Genomic DNA, 27,847 nt, shown 5'->3' on the forward strand with positions numbered 1-27,847 from the left:
TGCTTCAACATCCTACGCATGCTACGGAAGATCTTCTGGTGGATCCCCACGGACACCAGGAAGACCGTCACCCAAGCCCTCGTCACCAGCCGACTGGACTACGGCAACGCCCTCTACGCCGGAACCACCGCCAAGCTCCAGAAGAGACTCCAGCGGATCCAGAACGCCTCGGCCAGACTCATCCTCGACATCCCACGAAACAGCCACATCTCCAGCCACCTGAGAGACCTGCATTGGCTCCCCGTCAACAAAAGAATCACCTTCGGTCTCCTCACCCACGCACACAAAGCCCTACACGACCAAGGCCCGAGCTACCTCAACAACCGAATCAACTTCTACGCTCCCAAACGCCACCTCCGATCAGCCAGCCACGCCCTCGCCGCCGTCCCACGCATCCGAAGAGCGATAACAGGAGGAAGGTCGTTCTCCTACCTGGCCGCCAAGACCTGGAACTCCCTCCCGGCCGACCTGCGCCTGACCCAAGACCACCTCTCCTTCAGGAAGAAGCTCAAGACCTGGCTGTTCGAGCAGTAACGGCACCCCCCCCCAAGCGCCTTGAGACCCTACGGGTAAGTAGTGCGCTATACAAATGTCTTTGATTGTCTTTGATTGATGCCTCTTTAACCTACTACCACACACTCCCTTTCCCTTTATCTCACTCTTGCACATTCCTTTTTTCTACCTTTGGGACAGTTTTCCATTTTCTCTTCCTCTTTCTTTTTCCCATTCTCCTGCTCTTGGAAATTGTCTGATGTGGAAAAATAAGTGCCGGTGTCCTAATAGTGCAGACGCGCAACTCCCATTGGACTCACCGGGCTTCAGGCCCCCCCCCATCATGTATGGCAGCCCAGGATGAGGCAGATCCCGGGCATACACAGAGCCACACCCGAATGTTTCACAGGTCTTTAAAAGACCATTTGAATGTTAATTAGGCCTTGCAGTTGTTTCACCCCTTCTAAGAGCCCCTGCAGCTCCACTCTGCCTACTGATTAAAGGTTCAGCCCCCCCCCCCCCGAAATTTGGCTCTAGTTGCGCCTCTGTAATAGTGCATAGTTTCTCCTGTTTCGAGCTACATATCTCAGAAAGTGCGAGGTTTCCCGACAAAAATGTTGCTGCAATTTATTTGGCGAAGTTTGCATGGAGAACACATCCAGTATTACTGAATAAGAATTAACCCTATGTAGAATGACTGGCTCAGTCAGAAATAAGGGTAAGAGAGTGGTATTGTATTGTAATTGCATTTATATAGCGCTTACTACCCCATACGAGGCGTTGTAGCTCTTTTTCGGCGAGTAGCGTGCTACTCTTGAACCCATAAAGGATTAGTGGTGAATTGGTACAGTGAACTATGAAAGTAATTTGAGTGGTGGATATGTTAGTCAGTTATTTGTATAGAGAAGGATAGTTGAGGGATAGAAGAGGGAAAGGGTTTATTTTTATAAAGCGCTTGCTACCGCTGATGAGTTGTTGAAGCGCTGTTACGATGAGTACCACACTACTCTAGAACCCAAAAAGGATTGGTGGTAATTGCTATAGGGAAATATGCAATTAATTTGAGTGGGGCTCATGTCAGTCTGGTATTTGGATTGAAAAGAACTAGTGGAGGGATAAAAGAGGGAAGAGTCTAGCATTTTCTTCTTAAAGTTTATAGCCTTAGGAGGGGGTTTGGGGTGAGTAAAGGAGAGTGGATGGAAATTAGTATAGGGAAATATGAAATTAATTTTAGAGGTGGACACGTTATTCTGTTTTTTAGATTGAAAAGGAATAGTGGAGGAATAGAAGAGGAAAGGAGGGAAAGAAGAGGTAAGGGTCTAGAATCATGCTATGGATTCCAAATGGTACTGTTAATACACTGCTCATCTAAAATATCATTAGGAAATCGAGAGTAAAAAGAAAACAATTTGCTGATGCAGAATTATGGTAATGGTCAACTTTCTGGTCTCTACAATAGATTGGTGTGCAAAACGTCCCAGTAAAATAAAAGCCAGATTGAATTAGATTTTGTTTAAATCTCAGAAATCCCTCAAGGCTCTGGCATCTGATAATATCTTGGAGGAATTTCCAATTTTTACCCAGTTTACAAGTTGCTGTGCCCGATTTACAAGGTTATTTGCAACGTACATTTTGCCACTATAAACCAAAAAAAAACTACGGAAATTCAGAAAATGTTGTTTTGCACTCATGAAAGGATTTGCTCACGCATCGAGTTTCATGTGAGTTATCCTGTACAGAGGGCAAGAAGTGGATTTAAAGTGGATGTTCCAGGGGTGTAACACCCATTGACGTTGATTCACCAAAATGCCAGGGGTAGCAGAAGTGACATCATTTAACCTTTGACCATAATGATGTCACAGGAAGTGACATCAAATGACTTTTGACCAGGCATTGTTTCAAGAAGTGATGTCGCATAACCTTAATCCTGATGACATCACAATAATTAACATCTCTGAAGTGACATAGTTCCATAATCCTTATGACTTCACAATATTTAACAGCTTAACCGCAGCAGCAATTCTGCCGCAGTGCGGCGGTTTAGTGCAGTGGGCGGGGCCGCGTCGGCCAACGGACGTGCGCAGCACTACTAAGGTAATGCCCATATGGCCCTTGGCCGATGCCAGCAGCGAATGGGTTAACATTGCTGAAGTGACATAATTGCATAAGTAATATTATATATATTTCTATGGGACAAAAAAGGGTGGGGGGTTCTCTTCCCTGAGAAAATGTTTTAAAAAAGGGCTTTACTAGTGCATTTTAATGCACAATTTTTCACATAAATTCGCTAAAAAGCCAAAGTCTTTCAAAAACAGTCACTAAATTTTCAAGTCCTTTCATAGTATGCCAAGCTACTGAAATCCGACAGTCTCCATAAGTTCACCCAATTATGTTTCTAAAATGTCCTATGGGTTCCCTGATATGTCAAAAATTACATCCATTGCTAGGACTAGCATTGTGCCATGGTGGCCCCTTTTGCCCAAACATTACATTCAATATGCCAGTGCCAGACTTTTCCTAATACTGCTTCTCTTACACTATGGAGGTCCTTTATGTCAAAGGTTATGTCTAGTATGTCAAGGGCCATATTTTGTCATGGATGACACAGTTGTCTCCCCATACGAAAATAATTTCCTCCAATGTGCCATCATAAGTCATTGCCACAGATGCCAACTATGCCAAGAATTTTCTCCAGGAGGCCAGCGCTGGCATTTTTTCATGGATGCTCCATTCCAAAATTTACCTACAGAGTGTAAGCAGTAGCATTTTGCCGAGGATATCCCATAATCAAGCATTGCCTCTAATATTCTAGTGCCAACATTTTGTCAAGGGTGCTTTTATAAGTCAAGAAGCATGTCAGGTCCAAAGCGGATCTGCAAGCATAATAGTACATGCTCACTTATATTCACCTATTCACACGCATTCTATCATTAGCACTGACTTGCATCCATTCACTTTCAACTACACTCATTCAGTCACTCTCACTCTGAATCACTCTTTTGCAGTCTCTCACTCCTGCTTACTTTGACTCACTTATGTTTACTCATTTTGACACACACACACTTCACAAACCCGTATACAAACATACATACTCACACATATAGATCATATAGATATACACACCGAAACTCACTCTCACCCACATGCACGCACACAACATACTTTAAAACCATTTTATTTTTCTTATTCAAGATGCCAGTGAAGGTCCAGGTCTTGCTTTTCCACTTTTTATTACACTAAAAGTGAATAATAACTGTTCTTCACTACTAATGTTACAAAAAAAAAAATGAGATTAGAGCCTGACTCTGATAATGTGAGACACCTTTGCGTTCTTGGCACTGATTTTGCCACCTCTGAGGCCAGGGACTGCAAGGCAGTGCCAGGTGAAGCATGGGACAAGCTTGGGGTCGTAACTGTGACCCCTGGTGATCCCTTAATAACGGCCATGGAAATGCCCAGTGAGTTTGTGAACACCCATAAATGTACATCTTTGTGGATGTTCACAAACTCCTCCCCAACTCCTTCCAACACTGTCAAAGGTGATACATGTACTTCTGACAAGATGTTTATCTGTTTCCTGGGTGGGAAGGAGATATGGAGCCCCCCCAAAATTGGATGTATGACATCACAACGCATGCTTTTACATCGCAACTTGTACAACGCATGCCTTTACAACGCATAGTGTTGAGGGGTGCAGGATAGTGAATAGTTTATTTTACTATTCCAACTCCAGTCCCCGTGGATAGTAGGGAAGGTGTTGGATAGTAAATTAAATCTATTCCCTATTCAAGAGCGCCCCCCCCCCAGCGCAATGCGTTGTAATGGTTTGCGTTGTAAAAGTTGCGATGTAAAAGCACTGCGTGGTAAAAGTTGCGCTGTAAAGGATGTTTCCCCCCAAAATTAGTGAAGGTCTAGGTAGGAAAAGGGATTTCTCATCGGGGAGAAATAGTCTCCACATGGAGAAAACATTTGAACAATTTTACAAGTGCATTTGCTTTTGTGTGAATGTCATAAATCTGCACCCGTGAGAAGTTGTAAGGCCATAGGTGCACATGTTTGACTTTCTTTAGAAGTGGACCCCCTCCTTTGCAATAATGCCTGACACTCTTTTCCTTGCCCTAACCATATGTGTGTAGGCAGAGGTTCAGGTTTACTATGTTTACAGTTAAAAGGGATCGTTGGAACAAAAAATTCAGCGATAGTGACTTCATGACGCAGGACACAGATTTTGCATATTCAGTGCCACATTACTTAAATATACACCCTGTAACTGTTTGGTAAATCAGGTTCTCTGCGAATAACATTTCTTTTAACTGCATCATTTAGTGTTGTCCAAGTGTTGTAAGTACCAGTTCAATTCTTTGCTATTAGAACTCGGGCCACATGTACTAACATTTCTGTTTGCGTTTTCCTAATAGCAAAATTTTGCGATTCACTATTAGGAAATCGCAAACAGCTATGTACAACAGTGTGATTTACACTGTTTGCAATTCCCAGTCGATCCCAATTGACATTACTATTCATGACGTAGGTTGCAATTTGCGACCCATTGGGAATAACTGAAAACACACGAATGGTGGCCTGCTAGGGACAGCAGACCACCATTTCTGTGTTTGCTTTTAAATGAAGCAAAATATTTTTTTAAATGCAGTCCATTTTTTAATTTGGTGGTAAAAAGCGAATGTTTTGCGACCACTTTTCAGTTGAAAAACATTCCTACATACCACTATTAGGAAGTGACGCTCTTAACACTCCCCTTCCTAATACAGAATCGCTAACCTATTCTGCGAATCCGTAATAGGTTACTGAATAGCAAAATAGGTTTAGGTATATAGAAAAAAGCTTTTTACCAGTCGTAACTGGTTTGCGACCAAGAAAAAGCTATGTACATGTGGCCTTCTGTCCCGTCACGGGACATAAAGCTGTTAAAACAGGGTAAAAGCAAGCAAGTTCTTTTTAAGGTATTCTACTGTTTTTTACTGGCATCTTTTAAACTGACATGTGTAACCAGAAGTGGAGAAGTTCAGTTGTTAGAGGCTGACTAGAATACAGTCTGAAAGCACAGAGAACAAATCAAATACATTCTCTGTGATTATTTTACATTTATATGAAAAGGCTACTCTTGATCTTATCTTTTCCTTGTTTTTAGTGAAAGCCTCATGGGTAATCCTGATCTGAAGCCAGAATTCAATACTGAAATTCTTGGTCCCTTATTAGATGCTGATGTTTTGGATGAATTACAGAGTAACTATCTCATATCATTAAAGGTAAGACTTTGTTACGGGTGCACCATCTTTCAAGTACGAAAAGAGTTTGTATAAATATCCCTGAGATGAGAGAAATCATCACTGTGTTATCGCCGGCACAGACTTGCTAAGGTTTTCTAGTGTTCTATGTTTAGGACGCATGCATTGTATACATCCACATTTCATACTAGTTGTATAGTAAAGTAGTCATCAAAATGTGGAATGTGAAAAAATTATGCTGGTAGAATGATCAGATGTATTCCAGTTGGTGTGTTCCGGTGAAGGGCAAACATCTTCCAAAAATTACAGTAAAATATCAAGCAAGAATGCAAATCCAGCTCTTTCTACCCAGGAGGATGTACTTTCTGCTGGGTTCCATCTACTCCTGAGAACATTGTGCAATATATGGGGAACAATTGTGTATTTTAGAGCACATATGTTCAAAATAGTTGGTTTTAAAAACGTGACAGCATCCTCAGTATTTCATTGTTGAAGGGCATGCCTCTGGCAGATTTCAAAGATTTGAAGCCAAACCTGGGTCTTAACTCCCTCAACAAAAGTTGTGCTACTGTTTTTCCTTCTTGTGGGGTATGCCTCAAACCAAAGTGAAAAGATGCCCACATCAACCAACATGTACCTCAATCCATTGCACACAGGCATCTCAGTGAAATCCAACTGCATCCTGTTGAAAGGACCACCTCTCCTCGCTATGTGACTCAGTGTTACTGTGGTTTGCGTTCCCACATTATTCTGTTGTCACACTACACTTTTGTAAAACCAAAGGGGATGATGGATGGAGTGTTGAGCATTGCAAACACTCACCTCCAGTCAACTGATCTGGGTTTATTCCATCATCATTCTTTAGCTCACTCCACCATACTAGTTCAGACATGGCCATATGCAAATCAGTCTGAACCTGTGCCTCATGGGAACAGTCCAGCCCAAACTGCCAAGCCATGTCTTCCCTGGACCGGAAACAGGCCTCCTGGGACCGGTTTCTGGCTAATCAGCCGTCATCAGCCAGGCTAGCTTGAATCCAGAGGCAAAGTGAGCAAGGGACTCACGTCTAGGCATACCCTGCCAGCTTAGGGCAAACAAAGCAAAACCAAAGTGGATGATGGACTTAGTGTTGAACATTGCAAGCACTCACCCCAAGTCAACTGATCTGGGTCTAATCCATCATCATTCTTTAGCTCACTCTGCCACCCCAGTTCAGATATGGCTATATGCAAATCAGTCTGACCCTGTGCCTCATGGGAGCAGTCCAACCCGAACTGCCAAGCCAAGTCTTCCCTGGACCGGAAACAAGCATCCTGGGACCGGTTTCTGGCTAATCAGCCGTCATCAGCCAGGCTAACTTGGACCCCATGGCAAAGTGAGCAAGGGACCCACGTCTGGGCCTACCCTCCCAACTTAGGGCAAACAAAGCAAAACCAAAGGGGATGATGGACGGAGTGTTAAACATTGCAAGCACTCACCCCAGTCAACTGATCTGGGTTTACTCCATCATCATTCTTTAGCTCACTCTGCACCCCAGTTCAGACATGGCCATATGCAAATCAGTCTGAACCTGCGCCTCATGGGAACAGTCCAGCCCGAACTGCCAAACCATGTCTTCCGTGGACCAGAAACAAGCATCCTGGGACCGGTTTCTGGCTAATCAGCCGTCATCAGCCAGGCTAGCTTGAACTTAGTGGCAAAGTGAGCAAGGGGCCCACGTCTGAGCATACCCTGCCAACTTAGGGCGAACAAAGCAAAACCATTTGTTTAGGTTGATGGCACAATGCGTCAGCCATCACCCTAAACATTGGATTGAATCAAGTTTGCCTAAAACCCCAGGACCATTGTGTCCCTTCCCACATGAGTAGGACCATGAGAATGACTGGCAATCAGGGTTAAAAGACTGTTGGACAACATTGGTCTCCGCTCTCCTGAAACCCAAATCTCATCCTCATCTCGCTTGACACAACCCGTTTTTACCCAACTCTGCTGTTCTGCCTCTGTCATTTCTTCCTGCAACATCTTGACTTCCTCCCAAGTTATCAGCTGTAGTTAAGAAAAGGTTGTAGTTGTTCTTGTCTGTTCCCTTATTTGTTTCTATTAAAGGTACAAGCATTCTATCTGGTAAATTTGCCGGCATATCTGTTTTCACAGGTCACATAATCATCCAACCTGCAATGTGCTGCACACTTAATGAAAGCAATTTGTGCAAGCATTTGCAATACTTGAAGGAATTTTCAGACTTGCTCCTCATTCTGAATTCGCGAGCCCGAGGAGGTCATAAACCCCCTCTGGGGCGATAACTGTCCAAAATCACGAACTACACCAAAGCCAGAGGAACTGTCAGCGAAAATGGCCAGTCTCTGCTGGTCTGAGGCACATCATGCTCTAGTAAAAGCAATCAAGTCAGCCATGTGCTGAAAACACTCCCTGCAGCCACAAAGTTTTTACTACTCCTGAAATAGTACAGTTTACATAAGCAGCTCGTAAATTTCCTTCATGGTCTTGCAAACACGAGCCATCCACAAACAATGAAAAATCTGATTCAGGCAGTGCTCATCTTGTATATCCGGTCTTGCCTTGGTGCTGAATTCAGTGACACTGAGACAACAGTGCTCCACATCATTTTCATCTTTGTCAAATTCGGGCTGAGGGAACAGGTTGGCAGAATTCAAAACATGCTATGTGCAAGTACGCATCAACAGTATTTCCATAGAGTGTGGCACATACATCATTAAAGGATGACCCATTATCTTTTGGTCCTCATCCCGCTATCACTTTCTTGTTACCACCGATCTCATTCCCTGGAAGAAGGGGGATGGACTGCCCACACAAGGATATTGCTGTTCTGTAGTGGCCTCCACAGGCAAAAAAGGGGGAAGAGAGGCAAAGGGACCCAGCAGACATGGCTTAATCATTGGCTCCGTTAGTTGCTTGACAATTTACAAAATGTTTTCATACCCTCTCAAGGCTTCGAGAGGTCACACACTGTATCCATCTGGCTTATTTGTTTGATACTTGTAACACAATCAGTGAAAAGTGGACCGTTGGCTGATTTCTAAAGTCTACATATCTCTTGTCGCGCCAGCAAAATCACATAAAAAACAAATTTCGTTATAGGGAAATCTTCCCTAAAACCTGCATCTGGACTTATCCCCAAAAATGTAAGTTGAGGGCTTACCTCAATTTTGGTGTCCTATCACCTCACAATTACATATAGAAGTCCAAAAACTGGCAATCTTTAGGCATTGCATATGCCGTTGGAGACCTACACTTCGGACATCTGATTTCTCTTTTGGCTATTTTTGAAAGTTTACTTGGTGTCCAGTAGACCCTGTGTGTTGTAAACAATTTATTTCTCATGAGTGAGGCATATTTTACTACAGCATATAATGTTGAGAAGGATACTTTCCATAATCTACGTAGGTTCCTTCCACAGTTCCCCCATCCCAAATTGTGGTTATGTCTGCCATATTTTTGTCTTTGACCCCAAAAAAGGCCCAGTACCACAACAAGACTTCCTTTTTAAAAGGCCCATCCTTCACCACCTGCTTGAATCATGGTTCCTCCTCCTCTCCTGCCCACTTTTGAGTTGCCCACCATGATTGTAACTGCTAATATTTGAATTTTGTTAGCTGGCCGTTAGTACATGCCCTCAGCACTACCCACTCCACCAAACCCGATCCTGCTTTAAGATCTGCTCAACAACTCAGGCTTCCTTATTTTAAGGGTCAGCTTAGCTCTCTAGCAAGAAATCTGGGGTGCCTGGGGAATGCAAGATTGGTGCTGAGCACATATAATATGGGATACTAAATCGCTTTCGAAAATATACCAATGATCTAAATGCTGTTTTCAAAGCATTCAGCCTAACATTTTTGAAGTATTTTGGGTCCCCATATTTACACAAAAAGTGACTCTGCCTCAATCCACTAAGCATTGCCTCATATAACCTACCCATAGAGGAGCAATGTGGTTTATATTAGCCAACGTATGGAAATTCTTAAAATGGAATGCATAACAATGCAACAGGAGATCAGGAAGATCTGAATCCCCACCCCCAACTTTCTCCTTAATTTCTTCCAGGAAATCCTAGGTCTCTTAGCAGCCCAGATAAAGCTCCCAGTTTTTCTCTGTGATTTAGCAATACTGTCTTCTCAGGAAAGTAAGAGGTATGGAGTTGAAAAGAAAAGTCATTTTTGGGAGAGTAATCATTTATTTTGAAGGTTTTATATAGCGCGAACAAGACCCTTGCGGGTAGCAGAGCACTTTACAGGGCAGCTGTTAGAAACAGAAACAAGCATAGCAAAATATAGGTGTGTGTAATACAAACTAGCATCTAATCCAAACAAGCAATTATATTACAAGTTAAATACATAGTTCATGTGAATTTAGCCATGAGAATAGATTTCACTTATTTTCTTAAAGATGCAATAGAAGGATTCTGTCTAGTTTCTGGGGGCAGAGCATGCCAAATCCTGTGAGCCATCCCCTTGAAGGTACGGTTGTATGTTTTCTTCTTGGCAAATCGTTGTGGTTTCAGTAGAAGATTACTGGAGCTCCTGGAGGATCTATTACCACATGAAAGCACCAGTTTCTTAGCTAGATAACTCAGAGTGTTGTGATGTATGGCCTTGTGCATCATACATGCAATTTTTGGTTGAATTCTTGCCTCGAAAGGTAGCCAGTTGAGGGCTCTAGGGTCAGGGGAGATGTAACAGTTTCTTTTGGAGCCTGTGATGAGTCTAGCAACTGCGTTGATTGAAGCTCTTAGAGGGGCCGTCGTTGATCTGGGAAGACTACAAACAGACACACACCCATATTCCACTCTTGGGATTACTAGTGCTTGAACTGCCAGTTTGAAGTCATTTGGGGAAAGAAGGGTTTCAATCTTCTCAAGGTGTTCATCTGAAAATGTGCTCCTTTTGTAGTGGCGTTGATGTGTTTCTGCATTTTTAGATTTCTTTCCAGAGTTACTCCCAGCGATTTCGCTGAGTCGATAATAAGAGGTTTGCCATTGAGTGCTGTTAGATGATTCAGCCAATCAAGAATGATGGTCGATTGGTTGGGAGAAGCAATTAGGAGGAATTCAGTTTTGAGGGTGTTTAGTTTCAAATGGCTTTCGGCAAGCCAGATCTGCATTTTTTAAGCGTTTATTTGAGAGATGTGATGTCCGTAGTGAGTGGATCTTTATGTATAGTTATGTGTCATCTGCATAAATGTGATAATGGACATTAGAGGAGCTGAGAAGTTAGGTGAGCGGTTCCATGAAAAGGTTGAAAAGTGTAGGTGAGAGGCATGAACCCTGTGGAACACCTAAAGTGACTGGGACGGGCTTGGATAAAGATTGATTAACCTTGAACCGCTGTGATCTATTTTGGAGGAAAGAGGTGACCCAGTTTAGAACAGATCCAGATAATACCATTCTGTGTTTCAGAAGATCTAGCAAGTTGTCGAGTTTGACGGTGTCAAAGGCCGAAAATAATTCGGGCAAGATTAGTAAACAGGCTTCATTTTGGTTAAGGATTTTTAGTGCGTCATTTATTATGTGGGTCATGGCTGAGTCAGTACTGTGAGCTGCACGGAAGCCGGATTGGTATTGGTTGAGCAGGTTGAATCGATCTATGTGGTTACTAAGCTGCATGTGAACACATTTTTGTAAGAGTTTGGCCAGAGTAGGGATGTTGGATATTGGGCGGTAATTATTTAAGTCTGAAGGGTCAACCGATGGCTTCTTTAAGGTAGGAAATACCTGCCCAGCTTTAAGGATTTATGGGAGGATTCCTTGAAGGACAAAGGCGTTTATAATCGTGGTCCATAGAGGCAGTAAATTTATGTAGTTTGCGGGAAGAGAGTCTGTGAGGTGATTGGAGGGATTTAGGGCCATGTATGTGTTTAAGGGAGACCAGGATGGGCTGTTTTTGAGATTGAACTTTGTTGAGCATATGAGTGGGGCTCCTAGTGGGGGTGCTGAAGTGCCCATCTGAGTGTCAGTATGGGATATTAGGTTGTTCAGCAGATAGGTCTTTATATTTTTTGTCTTTATAGTAAAGAATGAGGCAAATTCTTCACAACTGAGTAGTGTGTCTGGGTTAGCTTGGGGACGGTGAGAGACACCCTTAGATTGAGTTTTGATTAGTTCAAATAGCTTTTTGGGATGGTTCTGAAGAAGTCTGCTTTTGATCGTCTGATATTTCTATAGTACGTGTTTCTCGTGGTTCTTAGTAGCTTGAGGTGGTCAGAAGATGGTGCTGCTCTCCATCATCGTTCGATTAAACTTAGGGATCGTCTGTCCTCATTTAACCTACCATCGTACCAAGGTTTTGAGCCTTTTGTGGAAACTCTTTTCAATTGTAAAGGAGCGACTTTGTTTAATACCCAGTTCATGGAGTGGAAGTAATGGTTAGTCAGACCTTGTACATCGGATAGGTCTTCAGGGGAAAGCAGGATGTTCTACCACCCGCCAGGGATAACCTTACCTTCATCAAACATCTCATGGATATTATATCTACAAATGCTGGACAAGAAAATATTCCAATATTCCTTGGTGACCTCATTCTCCATTGGAATGACCTTGACGATTCAGCGGTCAATAGCCCCAAAGCCTTCCTCTCAGACCTTGACCTTACCCAAATCTGTTACAGCCCCACACATGATAAAGGCTCAATCCTTGATCTAGTCTTTTCCAAAACTGATTCCACTCTGCTTGAAATGATCCTCCCTTGTGACTGGTCTGACCACCACATCATCACATGTACATCAATGAATCAGTTTAACTACTCTCTGTCCAACCCATGAGAACTAAAATATGGAAGAGGAATCAAAAAAATGTTGGTGCTGACTCACTCACAACCTCCAGTCGTAATGTGTACAGTGACCACACTGGTTTGTTATTACTAGTGATGTCTAAACAAAGGTATTCACAGGAGGATAATGCTGCTGAGTAGGAGCAGTTAACTGAAACATTGTTCCAATGTATGCAGGCAATACCACCACCTGGCCTATCAGATCAATCTAGTCTTGTGATGACATGGTTAGGGGGTACCGGTATGTCTAGGATGGACATAGAGGATTCTATTCGCCATGTTTCGGTCAAAAATAGTAGGTCAGGTTCATGAGTGAGTATGAGGTCAGCTATATCAGCTGCATGTCTTGAGGCAGACCTACAGTTTAGAAGTATACATTTTAGATGGGCCTTGATGGGGATTGTGTTGGGTTCGTGTATAAGGGGGACTTGCATGAGGTTGTTTTCAACTATAACTCTAGAATTGTGTTTTGTAACTCCATGAGTATTGGAGGGGATGGTTTGAATTAGGGATTGTTTATGCAAGCTGTCTGAATGCACTGTATTGAGTGTATTGAGGGTGAAATACAGTAGATCATGGGAACGGAGTAGGGAAATTAAGTCTTTAGCCGATAGAGGATTTTTCCTAGGGACCGGACGGGATGAGGCATTGGGGTAACGCACTTTCTCCACCTTGGAGGCTGATGTTTCGGGGAGCTTACGTGCAGCTGTTGGGTGAATTTTGACTGGTTAATGTGGAGGTGTTCCTAGATTCTAGTTCAGAGTGCTTGAACTTGGTTTGATGTAGAATCAGGTTATGTAGAGTTTGGAGGTCTTCTTTGACTAGATGTTGAGTGACAGACTAGATGATCTTGCTAGAAATATCTCTCTCTTGGCTCACCTTTTTTCGAAATAACCCACTGGATGTCTTCCAATTTCTGAGTTATTAAGATTCCCAGGTATCTCATTTGAGATTGTGCCCCGACTCCTCTTTTCCTGACTCCAATCCATAACTTCAGTTTATCTATATTCACCCTATACCCTGATATCTTGCCAAATTCAGTGGCCCTTGCCATCAAACTAGGAATTGCAGATTGTGGCTTTTATTGTATATATTAGCATATAAAGCTAATTTGACCTCCAATCCAGCTGACTTAAAAGGGGCCATATCAGGGCCTTCTCTAATCCGGTGCACTGAAGGCTCAATATAAAGATTGAAAAGGAGAGGAGCTAGGGGGCAACCCTGCCTGGTGGCCTGGAAACAATCTGAAAGCGCTCAGTTTACAAGCACCCTACCTGTAGGTAATCTATATAGATTTTGCATTGAGCTCGTTATATTTTGAGGTAATTCAAAGCCCTTGAGGGCTTTCCAGAGATACTCCCAATGGACCCTGTCGAAGGATTTAGCTGCATCCATAGCCACTACAGTTAACAAAGATTTCTGAGCTTCCACCATGTCTTTGGCCCCCATCATCAGATGTGTAAGCTCGTTTAACTACCTTCCCAGAATAAAACCCCTCTAATCAGCATAGATAACTTCAGCCACCCTGGAAGCCAATATCCCTGAAAAGATCTTATAGTCCACATTTGAAAGAGATACTGGTCTATATGATTCTATTTTAGCAGGGTCTTTATCTGGTTACAAAACTAGGACTACAGTTGACTCTGACCATGATGCCTGGGCTTCATCTTCTTTCATGCAGATTGCATTAAACAGCACCTTTAAGATGGGGATTTTTTCTCTATGATTTTCTTATGTAGGTCTGCTGCAAGACCGTCCAGGCTCGCACTCATTTTCCTACATTGAATCTTTATCTCCTCCTCAGTGATCGCTGACTCTAATAAGTCCACTTTTGCCCTTGTTAGTCTAGGAAGATCTGCACTCCTTAAGCAGGCCTCTATAAGCTCCTTTTCCGGCTGTACATTTTCTTTATAAAGTTTACTCATATACTTCCAGGCTTCCCCTCTGAACTCTGCATTTGTATTTAAAGGCCCCCCGTCTCTGAGTTTACCAATTCCTATAGCACATTCTTAGCTCTGTCTACCTTAGCTTTTCCAAGCTAAAAATGTGCTACGTCTCTCACCATAGGAAAAATGCTGCAGCTTACTGACTTTCCATCTGTTCTGGATTTTCTTTGCAAGCTGAGATTCATACTCTGCCTGCAGAACCTCCAGTTCTCCTCGGACAGTCAGAAGCCACCCCCTCACTCAGCAATATAGTTGTATCAAGGGTCCACCTTCTCTGTCCCTGCTGTTTGTGTACACCAGGACAAAATCAGCGCGCAATATCACTATAATTTGCTCGTGGGCTAGCCCGGTGTCTCTTAGGGCATGAGCACTGGGTTACGCCACTTAATACAAGCCAGATGCCGAAGTAATTGTTCTGCATGAGAGCATTATCATCTCTCTTTAACAGTACTACACCCTTGTTCCCCCTCTTATTTCTGAACAGGAAATGATGGTGTGACCAACGCCTCCACCCATGGAGTACCACTCCACTACTATTTAGGTGAGACACCCTGAGACCAGGGGTTACCCGTGTTATTGTAAGACCGGCCTGCTTGGGGAGCCACGGGAGGGACCTGCGTGGCATGCACCCGTTCTACGGGGTAGAATTGGGGGCAACACCGGGTTCTCCCTGATGTGCTCACTCCAAGGGGGTTGGTTTCTGCCTGTCCTCCTGGGAATGGAAGGGGAACACTGGCATTTTGACATGGTAACACTGCCAGGTCCGCTGTACCTAGAGCTAGTGGGACAGCGCTTTGTTGACTCACTGGCCTACCATACAGCCCACCGTTGCCCGGTAGGAACACTTGCCTACCCACCACCCAGAAGTACTAATTTTACTCTCATATGACTGGAGTCTCTTCTTAAAGACGACCCGACTTTTGACTTTTAGATCTACTTTTACAAATACCACCCGTGACTGATCATGTCCCTGCATTTGTCTCCCATTCTTTTCTCTTTTGCTTTCTAGGTTGCACTGGGGCATAGACTAACTGTCTGGTTTCTGCGGCTCTCTAATAGGAGCCTTACACCGCAGACACCTCCAGTACCACATAGGGGCGCATAACCCCCTACACTTGCACGTATTGTAATCTACACAACCACCACTTTCCTTTTACTGGTCCTGATGAAGCACACAGGATCGCTTTGACCACGATAACGGGAAACATGTCGACCCGACCACACTTTCTGTTACCTAGGGTACATTATTACCCACATTGTAACACCCAACCTTCGGGTTTTTTAACATGACAGGGGTACCCATAAAATAATTAAACTACTATTCCCTGGTGTCCCCTAGCCCTTTTTAAACCACCACCTGTACCACCACTCCACACTAGGACCCTCCCAACACACCCGCACTCATCATATGGCTGTTCTCTGAAAAGATCTCCGAAAAGTGACCCTTCGGGGGATCTGTAGGGCATTGCAGCGCAGGCCCGACGATCAGCACCGCTCGATGATGAAGCATGACATACCTTGGGGTGTGTGAGAGCATCAAGAGACAATAAACATCTCCCCCTTCTCCCCCCAGTCCCTTCCTGCTTCCTTGCAGAGGGTCCTTAATATACCTAGCCTCTCTTTACCCTCTTTCCCTGCCTCTTCCTTCCCTATATCCGATGTTGGGCGTGTGAATCACACAGCATACATCCGGGTGGAACAGTGACCCCCTTATTTGGTTGTATTACATCTTGTTCCTCCACATAATCCTAAGCATCGCAGGGAATTTGATTTGAACCTTAGCTCCATTCTTCAGTTGGTCATTTATCCTAGTTCCCAGCTCCCATTCTCTCTGCGCCGTCCGCTTACCAATATCAGACCTCACTTGGTAGGTGATATCCTCATACTTAAGGTTTTTTTCTCTCAGAGCATGGTTCAAAATTTGTTATTTAACCTCATAGGTTAGAAAGTTGATAAGAATTCTTCTGGGAACCTTTCTATTAGCCGTTAATTTAAATGGATCTCTATGAAGTATTTGGATCTCCTTATCGAGGTCTACATCTGGTCTGTCCAACAAGATCCCGTCTCATAATAACTTACAGACTAGGGGGCACATGCATCAACCTATTTAGGAAGTGCAAACGGTGCGAATTGGTAAATTCGGCCTTTTGCGATTCCTAAATAGGTTTTTGGGATGCATCAAACATTTTTGGGACAATCGCTATTTTTAGCGAATTCCGAAAATGCGATTGCTTTTAAAATTGCAATTTCGCAATTAGGGGGTGCAAATTACCACGAGGGTGAACCTCGTGGTAATTTGCGAAAAACTATTAAAATGCTCAAATTAGCATTTTAAACACTGTCATGTTACAGACACACATGTCCTTAGGACATGTGTGTGTTAAACATGCACTTTAAAATACATTTCAGGGGTGCCGGCGGAGTCCTTTGGACCCCCCCCTGCACCCATGGAATGCATTAACATTTTGTGAATCGCTAATTTAAATTCGCAAAATGTCAATGCCTTCTTATTGATTCCTATGGGCCTTTTGGCCCATAGGAATCAATAGGAATTGCGAAATCGCAAAATAGAATTCGCATAATATTTGCGATTCGGTAAAAATTGCGATTTTTACCAAATCGCAAAAATTATGCGAAAAAATTGATGCATCCCGTTTTGCGATTCCTTATTTGCGATTCCCTAATTTTCGCAAATAAGGAATCGCAAAACATTACATTGATGCATGTGGCCCAAAATCCTTAACATCCCCTTTGTCTGTAGCTTCCGGTATGTTTAATAATCTTAAGTTATTTGGCCTTGAATGGTTGTCCAATCTTTCCAGGTAGTCTTGCAGGGTATTATTCTGCATCTTCAATGTTTCAATGTTGCGAGAGTGAACATTCACCATCGCTGATAGTTCTTTTACATCCTTCTTTAGGATTGTGGTACGTTCAGTGAGACTATCAAGTTTTTTCTCTAACACTGCATACTTATCTTGTATGCTTTTCTGGTTGACATCTGAGATCTCAAATTTCTCTCAGGATATCCGACCTTAAATTCAAGATCATTTTTCCAAGGGGCTTGTGCTGCTTCTCCAACATGTGGGCTAGCCTCTAAGGCTTGTGGGCTCGTTTTATCTGAGGCTTCTGTGGTACACATCCCTTTCTCTTTGGTCTACTCCATCCTGTACCCCCTCATCTAAATTTGTCAGTGGGGCAGCGATTACTGATAACAATAGGAGACTCCCTAGGCCTTAGCAAAGTTTCCTGGTCTCTGCCCCCTCCCCTTCACCTCCTTGCACCTGTGCAACAGTTTTGGTCTGTTCCATGATTTTAAAATAGGAATTAAGTGAGGGTGTGGGCTCGAGAAAAGCAGAGCCTTCTCTTAGCCCATAGCATTTTGGTCTTCCAGATGTTTTTAATGCCTATTTAGTGGGAACAACAGCAACCACTTCCTTTGCAAGCAAATCTTTAGCCCTTGGACTCCTAACCTTCCTCTCAGGTGCAGACCTCAATTGATATCTGTTTTTTATTGATGGTGGAGGACGTACTTCTGTACGGAAGGTCTCTTCTGCTGCAGTTTCAGGGCTTTGCTGAGGGACACCTTTACCACAAATGCTTCTTCCCCTTCCAGCCCCCTCTGAGCTCCCAAAAGAAACTGAGGGTACCTGTGAGGAATCTGTCTCTTCCAGCGACATTTGTTGCATTGCTCATCTGGACTATCTGCCCTGTTGACCTATGCCTTCCTGTCGATCTTCCTTGAAACAGGGAGTGCCAGGCATATATCAGGTTTCTCCCGATACTCACAGCTCCCTTTGTGGAGTCGACAGCCACCTGCTGCATCCACAACTGTGGTGACTCTACTGAAGCCAACCCGGAAGCCAGCGCAGCCCACAGCAGCCCGAGAGCATCATAGGAAGGCCGACACCCAACACCACCACAATTCACCAGGTCTCCCAATGCCTGAGCCCATCTACCGAGCTCAGTACCACTGCAGGGGAAGACTGTCGGGAAAGGTAATGGCTCACTCCCCACTACCCCCAACTCACTCGATCCTTCATTAGTGTGCAGCTCATGGAGAAGAAGAAACCCTCACCATTTTGGGACCTGAATCACCAGCAGCCTGCCACGGTTGAGCGCTCCTGCGACCGGCGTCAGCCCGCACGCCATGTTTCCCAGGAACATGGATGACCCATGACAATGCCTTCACATCTCTCTATGCTGACACCCGGGACAGCCATGGATTTATGAAATCTGTGCAAAAACGCTGCTATTGGATCTAAGGTAGCTTAAAAGTAAGCTACAGGTCTACTGGCACTTCCATCTGTTTGTGTAAACACTGGGAGAGCACAGCCCTTCCTCTTACTACAAAAAAGCAAAAAGCCTTTGTTGTAATCAGGCATTCCTAGTTGTGGGTCATGGGAAAGGCTTTCTTTGAACTCTAGGAAGGCAACTAAACAATAACTGTCCCAGGCCACTAGATCCGACACATCCTTGTGTTTCATCCTCTGTAAAGCATTAGTCACTAAGAAAAAGTAAGGTATCCACTGGCGACAGTAACCCATAATTTCCCCAGAACATCCTGACCTCATTTTGAATGTTGGTGGTTTTATTAGCAAAATCGCTGAGATTCTCTTCTGCAACACCTTTCTGACTTCTTTCTCAATATGATTACCTTGCTGGCCGACACCTTATGTCCATTTTCAGCCAAGTCGTTCATTGATGCAATATTGTCAGTTTTGTAAGCTTCCCAAGTATTTGACGCACTAAGCAAGTCATCAATATACTGTTCCAGGACACAGTTACAGGGTATAACCAAAGACTTCAAATTCTTTTTAAGGATTCGATTTATAATGAAGGGATTCTCTATGGACTTTTTGGGGCACAGCACCATGCCAAAACATGACTGCGGAGCCCAAATGCAAAGAAGAACTGACTCAACTCATGCAAGGGTATGGAGCAGAAATCTTGACACAAATCGGTAATCAAAAAACACTGCCTCACATGGAATCTGAATAAATATCACAGCACGATTCGGCACCACGGGATGAAAAAAAGGAATTGCAATATTGTTTATCTTGCAATGGTCCTGCACTATGCAGTACTTACCGCTAGGTTACTGCAGGCCCATAATTGGTGAGTTTCATAGACTTCCCATAATCTCTTTCAAAATGCCTTGTCGAATCATTGTCTCGATTACTGGAGTTATTCCGTCAATCATTTCAGGGGTCAAGTTATACTGTGGTGTTCTGGGATATCCTGCATTTGGCTTCATCTGTATATGGACAGGCTCAACTTCTTTCATGAGTCCAATGTCCTTTCCTGAAAAATCCATAAACTCTGACTTCACAGTTTCTCTAAGATCCAAGGGTAATTCTTCACTTGTCATTTTAGGGTGTAGTGTAATAACTGGATTGTGATTAGCCATTTTAAATGCAACATCCTCATTGTGAGTTTGAAACTCCACGCCTGTCAGTGTGCAGTAAATTATGCAATTCAGCTTTCACAAAAAGTCACAACTTAACAAACTCACAGTTCTTGAATCACAAACCACACACTGATGATTATCCTCAAAGTTTACAGGCACATCCTCAGTAATAGGGTTCCTCATTTGATGATTAGCAATTCCAACAACATGGTACTTCTTCCTGAGAGGGGTAGGTCTGGAACTTCCACTGTTCTTACAGTGGAACGGGTAGCGCTGGAACCACCAAAAATTATACAATGTGGCCATTCTCACCATATACAAATGAGCCACTCTGGTCTACCTCCAAGACTGCACAAAGCACACAATCTTAATCCCGTCTCAAGCACCATCAGGCAGACTGATCAGGACTAAAATTATCAATGGCTCCCGGGCTTTGGATCGCTTTTTTGGTAATATATCCCTGAAAATGGCCCATCTCGACTTCAGCCCCCGCGGGATCGGATGGCAGCAACACAGCGATTCTCCAGTGCCTCTTAGCATCCGTCCTGACTGTGACAAAGCTAAGAGACGAGTGGAGAGCTGCTGCTACCGTATACCTGATGGACGCCTGCTGTGAGAGAGCAGCTTCGCCAATGAGGAACACCTAAGTCTAGTCCCACTGTACCTGGAGTGGTTTGAACCCTGCAGCTGGTTGGGGAGAGCGACGGATATCGAATACTGGATATCCCCAGAAAAACATCCAGAATCGGTGGAAGAGAACTGTCCCCGTTGGCGCCTTGCAGCTTCGCTGTGTGGGAACCTCTGCACTGCTGCCCCCGCTGCCAGTTCGAGTGAAACCCACAGGGGATCCTTATCTCAAGCTGAAGCTTCCATAGGGCATTTGGAGCCCACCAGCTGCGGACTCGGCTGGGGGCTGCGGCCCGACGCGGGGCTGCGCTGGATGTGACGGATCCCCCGCTGGAGTACCTATCGAGGTGCCGGTGTGGGATCATGCGATCTGCCTGTCGATCGGGAGTGGGGCTGCGTGTATGAACCCTGTATCCCCCCCTCTGGACAAAAGTGACCCCTGATACCGATGCACGCCCGAAAGCACCCTGCCATTTTTCAGAGGCCTGGGGAATGCCATCTTAGGTGGAGAGACAACGGGTGTCTGACCTAACAGCTCCGAACAGTGACTGGAGCTGCCTGCACCTCCTCGTCCCTCACTACCTTCGCGACTCACTGTTGCCTGCCCCTACATGAGGTGAGGTGTCCGGTGGGACAGGGTCCTACTGCATGCCCGCGTTGCTGCTGACTGTTTCACCTCCTCGCAAGTCATCTGGCCTGATTTGAGGACATAGCGGAGGTATGAAGTCTCAGCACCGCTCTTTGTTGCCTCCTGCTCTATGGACTGCTGCTTTGGCATCTGCAACATGCTTCCTTGACCTATGGACACCGGATCGGTCACTCCTCGTGGAGCCCTGCCTGACACCAAAATGGCGCCTGAACTGGAAGCTGTCTTCTTCTTCTTCTTGGTCCTGTCACTGCATCTTTGGGATCACAAGAGCTAGGGTAGGCTGGGCACCCCTTTCCATGTGTCCTTTCCAGGACTTGGACTATTATTCTCTGGCAGCCGATGTCCGGGATACTGACACTAACTAACTGCTGCCTGACGTTAGAATGGCCACCAGTGTACAGTACAGTCCCCTGTCTGACTCCAAGATGGCTTCCATAGTGGTCCCCTACACATTGTTTTACTTCCCTGAGACAACAATTGGACATTGACCAGACCATGAACCTATCCCATAACCCGCTTACACATCAGGACTTGGAACCTGTGGAACTTACCCTAGACTGTGGAGAACAAGTGATTTGGCTGATGCACAGTGGAGCTACCAGATAGATAAAGAGGAGATAGGTTGTGGTCTCCCCCCCCCCCAGCGCTATATAATAACTCATTAATTATAAATGTTCCCATTTAGAACTCTTTCCCTCTTTGTCTACTTCCCTAGCTCTTATCCCCTCTCCCCTCAATCTCTCCCCTTGCCTGCTACTCTGCCTAGCCCCCTGTCCTTTGTGCTCTTTGACTAAGCACTCCTTCTCTCCTTGTTGGGGAAAGATCCAATTTTATACTCTGGAGTCTCAGAGCACCTGCTGAGAGAGTCCACTGTGCCAGGAAGCCACTTACAGCTGAGGTATGGTATGGCACCCCTTGCCAAAGCACTCCCTCTCCCCTTTTTGGGGAAGGATCCAGTATGAAGGCCTTGGAGTCTCAGAGACCCCTCTAAGAGAGTCCACTGCGCATTGGGAGCCTCTCATAACAGAGATAGGGAAATTATATCACTTCCCTGGGGATCACAGCTTACTGGACTTGGGGCGTTGCTTTGACTCATCTACCAGTTTGGGTCCCCTTCCCCTCCTCTTTCCATGAGGTGTCTCTCACCCTCCCCTCCTCCTTCCCGCCTTCATTATCTGCCTACTTCCCCTGCTCCTACCCCCTTCCCCTGAATCTCCTCTTGCCTGCTTTTACCCCTACTTATTTGTGTTTATTGTTTATCTCGACCTTACAAGTAACTATGTCGCCATGCTCTTATAACATTGTAACCTTTGTAATCGATGTAACTTGTAACTTTGACCTGATACTTATTTAAAGTGATCTGATACCTCCGGGTCTAGCCAGCGCTATATAAAACCTTTAAATAAATTAAATCAAGAAAGAAAGAATTCTGGTTCACATTCAGGGCCTGATTCAAAATGATTCTAGGACCATTGGCAGCTCCCAATTTTTGTTGAATCTGCCATGGTGGTACTAACATATCATAGTGTGGATAGACACCGATGATGAAGCATGCCACATAAAGGGTAATACAAGGAGAAATGGTCCCAGTAGATACTATTAAACAACAAAAATACTGGCACAATTATACACAAATGCCGAGAGATGTTGTTTAATCACACCCTCATTTCAACACATATATGCAAAAGCAAAGTAAACATTGTGCCCGGAAAAGAAGGAGAGGGTAGTGGGAAAAGTATGTGATTGGTGAGGGATAAAGTAGTGTAAATGGTTCAAAAGGGCTGGTGTAGTCACACAATTCTCGGTTGACGTCCAAAATGCTTATAAACAAACCTCTTAAGATGTTTAAACAATTGCTAGCCATGCCCATACAATCAAAGACAGTATGAATAATCTGTTGATTTATGGGCTGGGATTGGAGAAAATGTCAACGTTTCGACCCCCGTTCAATGTAGGTTCATTTAGACCTTACAATGGGGTCTTCCTCAGGACTCAAAAAAGTGGGGGTGGAGTGTGGAGGGGCACGTAGAGTAACAGAAACTTGGTCAGAACTACAAATTCAATGACATGAAAAAGGCTATGGGCCAAAAAAGCTCTGAATATTTATCATGGGGGGCCTTACACAGAGGGCTGGTACATGTCGGGTTCGTGGGCTCCGGGGGGAGGAGAGGGCGTTCTACCGGCACCTGGAACAATAAGGTGAGGTAAGGATAACCCATATGACAAAATAGTGACATATGAGTAGGCGGTCAAAAAGTACCAACATCCTGTCCTGCCAGTATACACAATTATACTTACAGTGCAGAGTAACAGAGTTAAGCTCCCTCAATGTCGGCAGTTTCCTTAAGTGCCTGGCCAATAAATAAAATCCGAGGGGATGGAGAGAGTATAGATTAGAAACTGCATGATGGGGCCAATATGCAACTAGCGCTAAAAGGCTAGAAAAGTAAGATCTGATTAAGATATTTTTTCAGGAACAGCCCTCCTTCAACGAGCACATCACAGACAGGATTACGAGTACCCTCTATGTTTGTACCTCCATCTAATTCAATGACCAATCAGATACTGGCATATGAACACACTGTGCTTAAGGATGTGTCCAAGGCACCTGAGGTTCATAAACATACTAACATTAATGTAATAAGGAGAGAAAGTGCAGCCCTCATGACACTGAAGAATAACAAAGGGATAGTGATCAAGCCTGCGGATAAAGGCGGAGCAATTGTGGTACAGCATACTGACCAATACAAACTGGAGATCCTTAACCAACTAGGTAACGGAGTAAGTTACCGGAAATTACCTACCGACCCTTCAAATGATCTTGACCTTGACAAAGGAAGGAAAAGAACAAAGTTTCTTGGGCGAACATGAGTTCCAATATCTGAATCAACAGAACCCTTGCCTGTCTACAATATATATGCTACCCAACATCCACAAAAACATGCAAAACCCACCAGGGAGACCCATAGTGTCCGTATGTGGCTCAATCCTGGAGCCACTCTGCAGGTATATTGATATCTCCCTGAAATCGATTGCAGAGACAACCAAAACCTACCTTAGAGATACACTCCAGACCATCAACAACGTTGATCAACTTCCCTTTGACCCCGAGAAACAATTGCTAGTAACGTGTGATATTGAACCACTTTATACAAGCATTCCACACACTGTAGCCCTTGAAGTTATCCGGTTAACACTTGACCGACGCACAGCTCATGTGGCTGTCCCAACCAATTTCCTGATTGACCTACTATCCATTGCGATGATGAAGAATTTCTTCTTCTTTCAAGGCAGCTTCTATTTACAGACAAAGGGTGTCACTATGGGGCTGCCTTTGCACCTAACCTAGCCATCATCTTCATGGACGACTTCGAACACAGGCACATTCTGGATGTGACCAATCCATACTTTAACCAGGTCACACTGTGGAGGCGCTATATAGACGATGTGCTAATGTTGTGGTCAGCCACGGAAGTGTAACTGGTTGCATTTCATGCTTGCTTAACCAGCAGAGCCAAGACATTCAATTCACATTGAAATCTGGCAAGAAATGCATTGACTTCCTCAACATTACCATCTACAATGAAGACGACAAACTATTGACTACTTTGTTTTGGAAACCAGCAGAGCGGATTTCCTTTTTACGATACAATAGCCATCACCCCCATGGCCTAAGGGACAACCTGCCGGTTGGTCAATTCCTGCGAATCGCAGGAATTGCTCTAAGAAGGATGATTATTTAAAAGAATCTGATGATCTGAACTCGAGAATTCTGGAAAGAGCATACCCTTAACGTTTGATCAAGAAAGCCCAGAAGAGGGCCTAGTACAGCCCTCAGGAAGCGCTACTTACTGTACAGGATAAGAAAACGACCATCTCCAAAGAATGATCTGTGTAACGACCTACTGTACCCAGAGCAATACCATCAGAAAAAATCATAAACAAGCATTGGGGATTGATATCGGATGATATCGAACAAACCACACCACTGATGCATTTGTTTAAGAAAGCAAAGAGCATAAGAGACCACGTCGTACGCTTATTGCTGGACAGTCCAGAACCACCAACGCTACAATCCCTTTGGAATCTACCTGCCATAATTGGACACTTTAAATGCGGCCAATGCAAGGCATGTAAGATGACTTTACAGACCAAGCATTTTGTGTACAAACAGCACAGCATTGATTTAAATGTATTGACCAACTGTAACACCAGTAATGTGATCTACTGCATCACTTGCCCCTGTGGTCTGATCTATGTGGGCCAGACGCAGCTAAAAATCAAGGCACGTATCCCACAACATTGCAGTAGAATAAGATGTGATGTCCAAGGTTCACCCCTGGATGAACATTTCAAGAACGCAAGACATGGACCCGAGGATCTTGGATGGATTGTCCTGGAGAAAGTGACACTGGGCCCAAGGGGAGGAAACATTGGATCAATCTTGACCCTCAGAGAAAGTAAATGGATGACACGCTTTGACTCCATCAGTAATGGACTCAATGAACAGGATGCCTGTTATGCCCACCTAGCCTGCCTCACTTGATTTCCAAGCTGCTACATGGTAGTTATGTACACTCCACCAAGCAACTGGTTCTCTGTCTTAATGTATTCCTCCTTTAACTATATGAGAATGTTTCATGTTCCCCTTGACCGCATAACCATGGGATAACAAACCTGATACATCAATGTTTAGTAGAGCACGTTTAATATGTCTTTGTTCCTTACAGACCGATAAGTATAATGTGGATTTTTATGTGTCTTTATGAAAACAAATAAACAAAAGTTTTAAATAGGTTTTTTTATGTGACCGTTGTAAGCGCTAATCCAACAGTCAGCCGATTGCAGAATATGTCAAGTGTTTTAACTACATCCTGCTTTTTCTAATAGCTGACCTTTCGTTTGGATCATAAAGGCGGCAAACAGTATGGAATAACAATGATGATACATGTGTTAATTTCCCTGTGATTTGCCTCTGGTCAGCACCTGTAGTGTCTGTATATTGCAATATTTCATTGGACTAAGCAAGATTTGCTTTTGAAGTACACCAATTGTGGGTCTCTATGTGAACAGGACGATATTTGCATTAATATACTTATAATGTATGTTATAATCGGAACCCCGATTCTGATCAGGTCTCATCCCGTAATAGGGTGTAGCTATACAGTAGAGCAGGCATAATAGACAGAGGTCTATCGTCTCTGTCTATGCCGGCGCTCGGGCCCCTTTTCTGAATCGTTTTTGGCCACTATAGGTGTGGCAGGGTATACTCAGACATGAGTCCCTTTCTCACTGCTCCATCAGGATTCAAGCAAGCCGGGCCGAAGACGGCTGAAATGCCAGAAACCGGTCCCCGGTAGCTTGTCTCCTTTCTGGTGAAGAATTGGCTTGGTAGTTTAGTCTGCCCTGTTCCCATGATGCACTGGGCCAGGGACAGACTGATTTGCATATAGCCAGGTTCTGAGCTGGGATGGGGCAGTGAGATAAATAACGGTGATGGATCAAGCCCTGATCTTTGGACTGGGTAAGAGTGGTCTGCTTAATTCAGACACTCTGTTCATCACCACCCCCTTTTCTGAATCGTTTTTGGCCACTATAGGTGTGGCAGGGTATACTCAGACATGAGTCCTTTTCTCACTGCTCCATCAGGATTCAAGCAAGCCGGGCCGAAGACGGCTGTAATGCCAGAAACCGGTCCCCGGTAGCTTGTCTCCTTTCTGGTGAAGAATTGGCTTGGTAGTTTAGTCTGCCCTGTTCCCATGATGCACTGGGCCAGGGACAGACTGATTTGCATATAGCCAGGTTCTGAGCTGGGATGGGGCAGTGAGATAAATAACGGTGATGGATCAAGCCCTGATCTTTGGACTGGGTAAGAGTGGTCTGCTTAATTCAGACACTCTGTTCATCACCACCCCCTTTTCTGAATCGTGAGCCACCAGCAGCATCTAGCGTCTGCGACAGATTACGCAGACACGCTCGCTCTTTAAAGCTGACTGTGACACCAGGCTTCAGTTCCTTCTCAATCGAATCGCAGGCATCCGACCTTGAGGTGAGCTTACCCTGTGGGGCTGTTTTTTTCTATCCGGAAATCGGCTTCTGTCTATTTTCTCATTGGCGCATTAGATCTCCTTTACCTGAAGCTTTCCCTTGGGCATTTTTGTTTGGTTTTTCAGACTTAGGCAGCGGGCAGCCAGATTTAAATAACGGCACCGCCAAGGAGCGGTGAGTTTTTTGTTTCGCTCTAGCCCCCATGTGTATACTTCACTATTCTTAAATTTTGAAAAATAAGGGGACCCCTACTCAAGATATGTTCACTACCAGTAGGGACTGACAGACATTTTTTTGGGAAAGGAGCAGTAGTGAAATACAATGAATCAAATGCCAAACCCTAGGGGGTTCAACTAGATATCTATTTACTGTGACATGTAAACGTTGTTAACAAAGACCAAACATGATTTATATATCAGGATACTGTTTTTAATTTATTTATCTTTTTTTCTTCATTTTTTAATGTTTCCAGATTAAAATTACATATAGCCATTACAATGAAAAAATCAATGAAAAACATACAATTTATAACACACAAATAACAAAAAAAGGAGGGGGAAACCCAAATGACTTAGTTGTAGTTGTGGGCTGATGAAGTTAGCAAAGCGGTGGATGGAAACTCTACGAGC

At 44.2% G+C, this 27,847-nt stretch overlaps 1 protein-coding gene across 2 annotated transcripts in view; it reads left to right on the forward strand.

Annotated features, from left to right (window-relative positions):
• Positions 1-27,847, forward strand: part of EXOC3L4 (exocyst complex component 3 like 4) — a 424,048-nt gene that overhangs the window by 161,891 nt on the left and 234,310 nt on the right. For both annotated transcript variants that reach the window (XM_086937846.1, XM_086937847.1), the window contains exon 4: positions 5,642-5,759. In XM_086937846.1, the coding sequence (XP_086793972.1) occupies positions 5,642-5,759 (118 nt within the window). The remainder of the gene's footprint in view (positions 1-5,641; positions 5,760-27,847) is intronic.

This window comes from Lissotriton vulgaris, chromosome 9 (genome assembly GCF_964263255.1).
Source record: "Lissotriton vulgaris chromosome 9, aLisVul1.2, whole genome shotgun sequence".
In the NCBI taxonomy this organism is placed as follows: Eukaryota; Metazoa; Chordata; class Amphibia; order Caudata; family Salamandridae; genus Lissotriton; species Lissotriton vulgaris.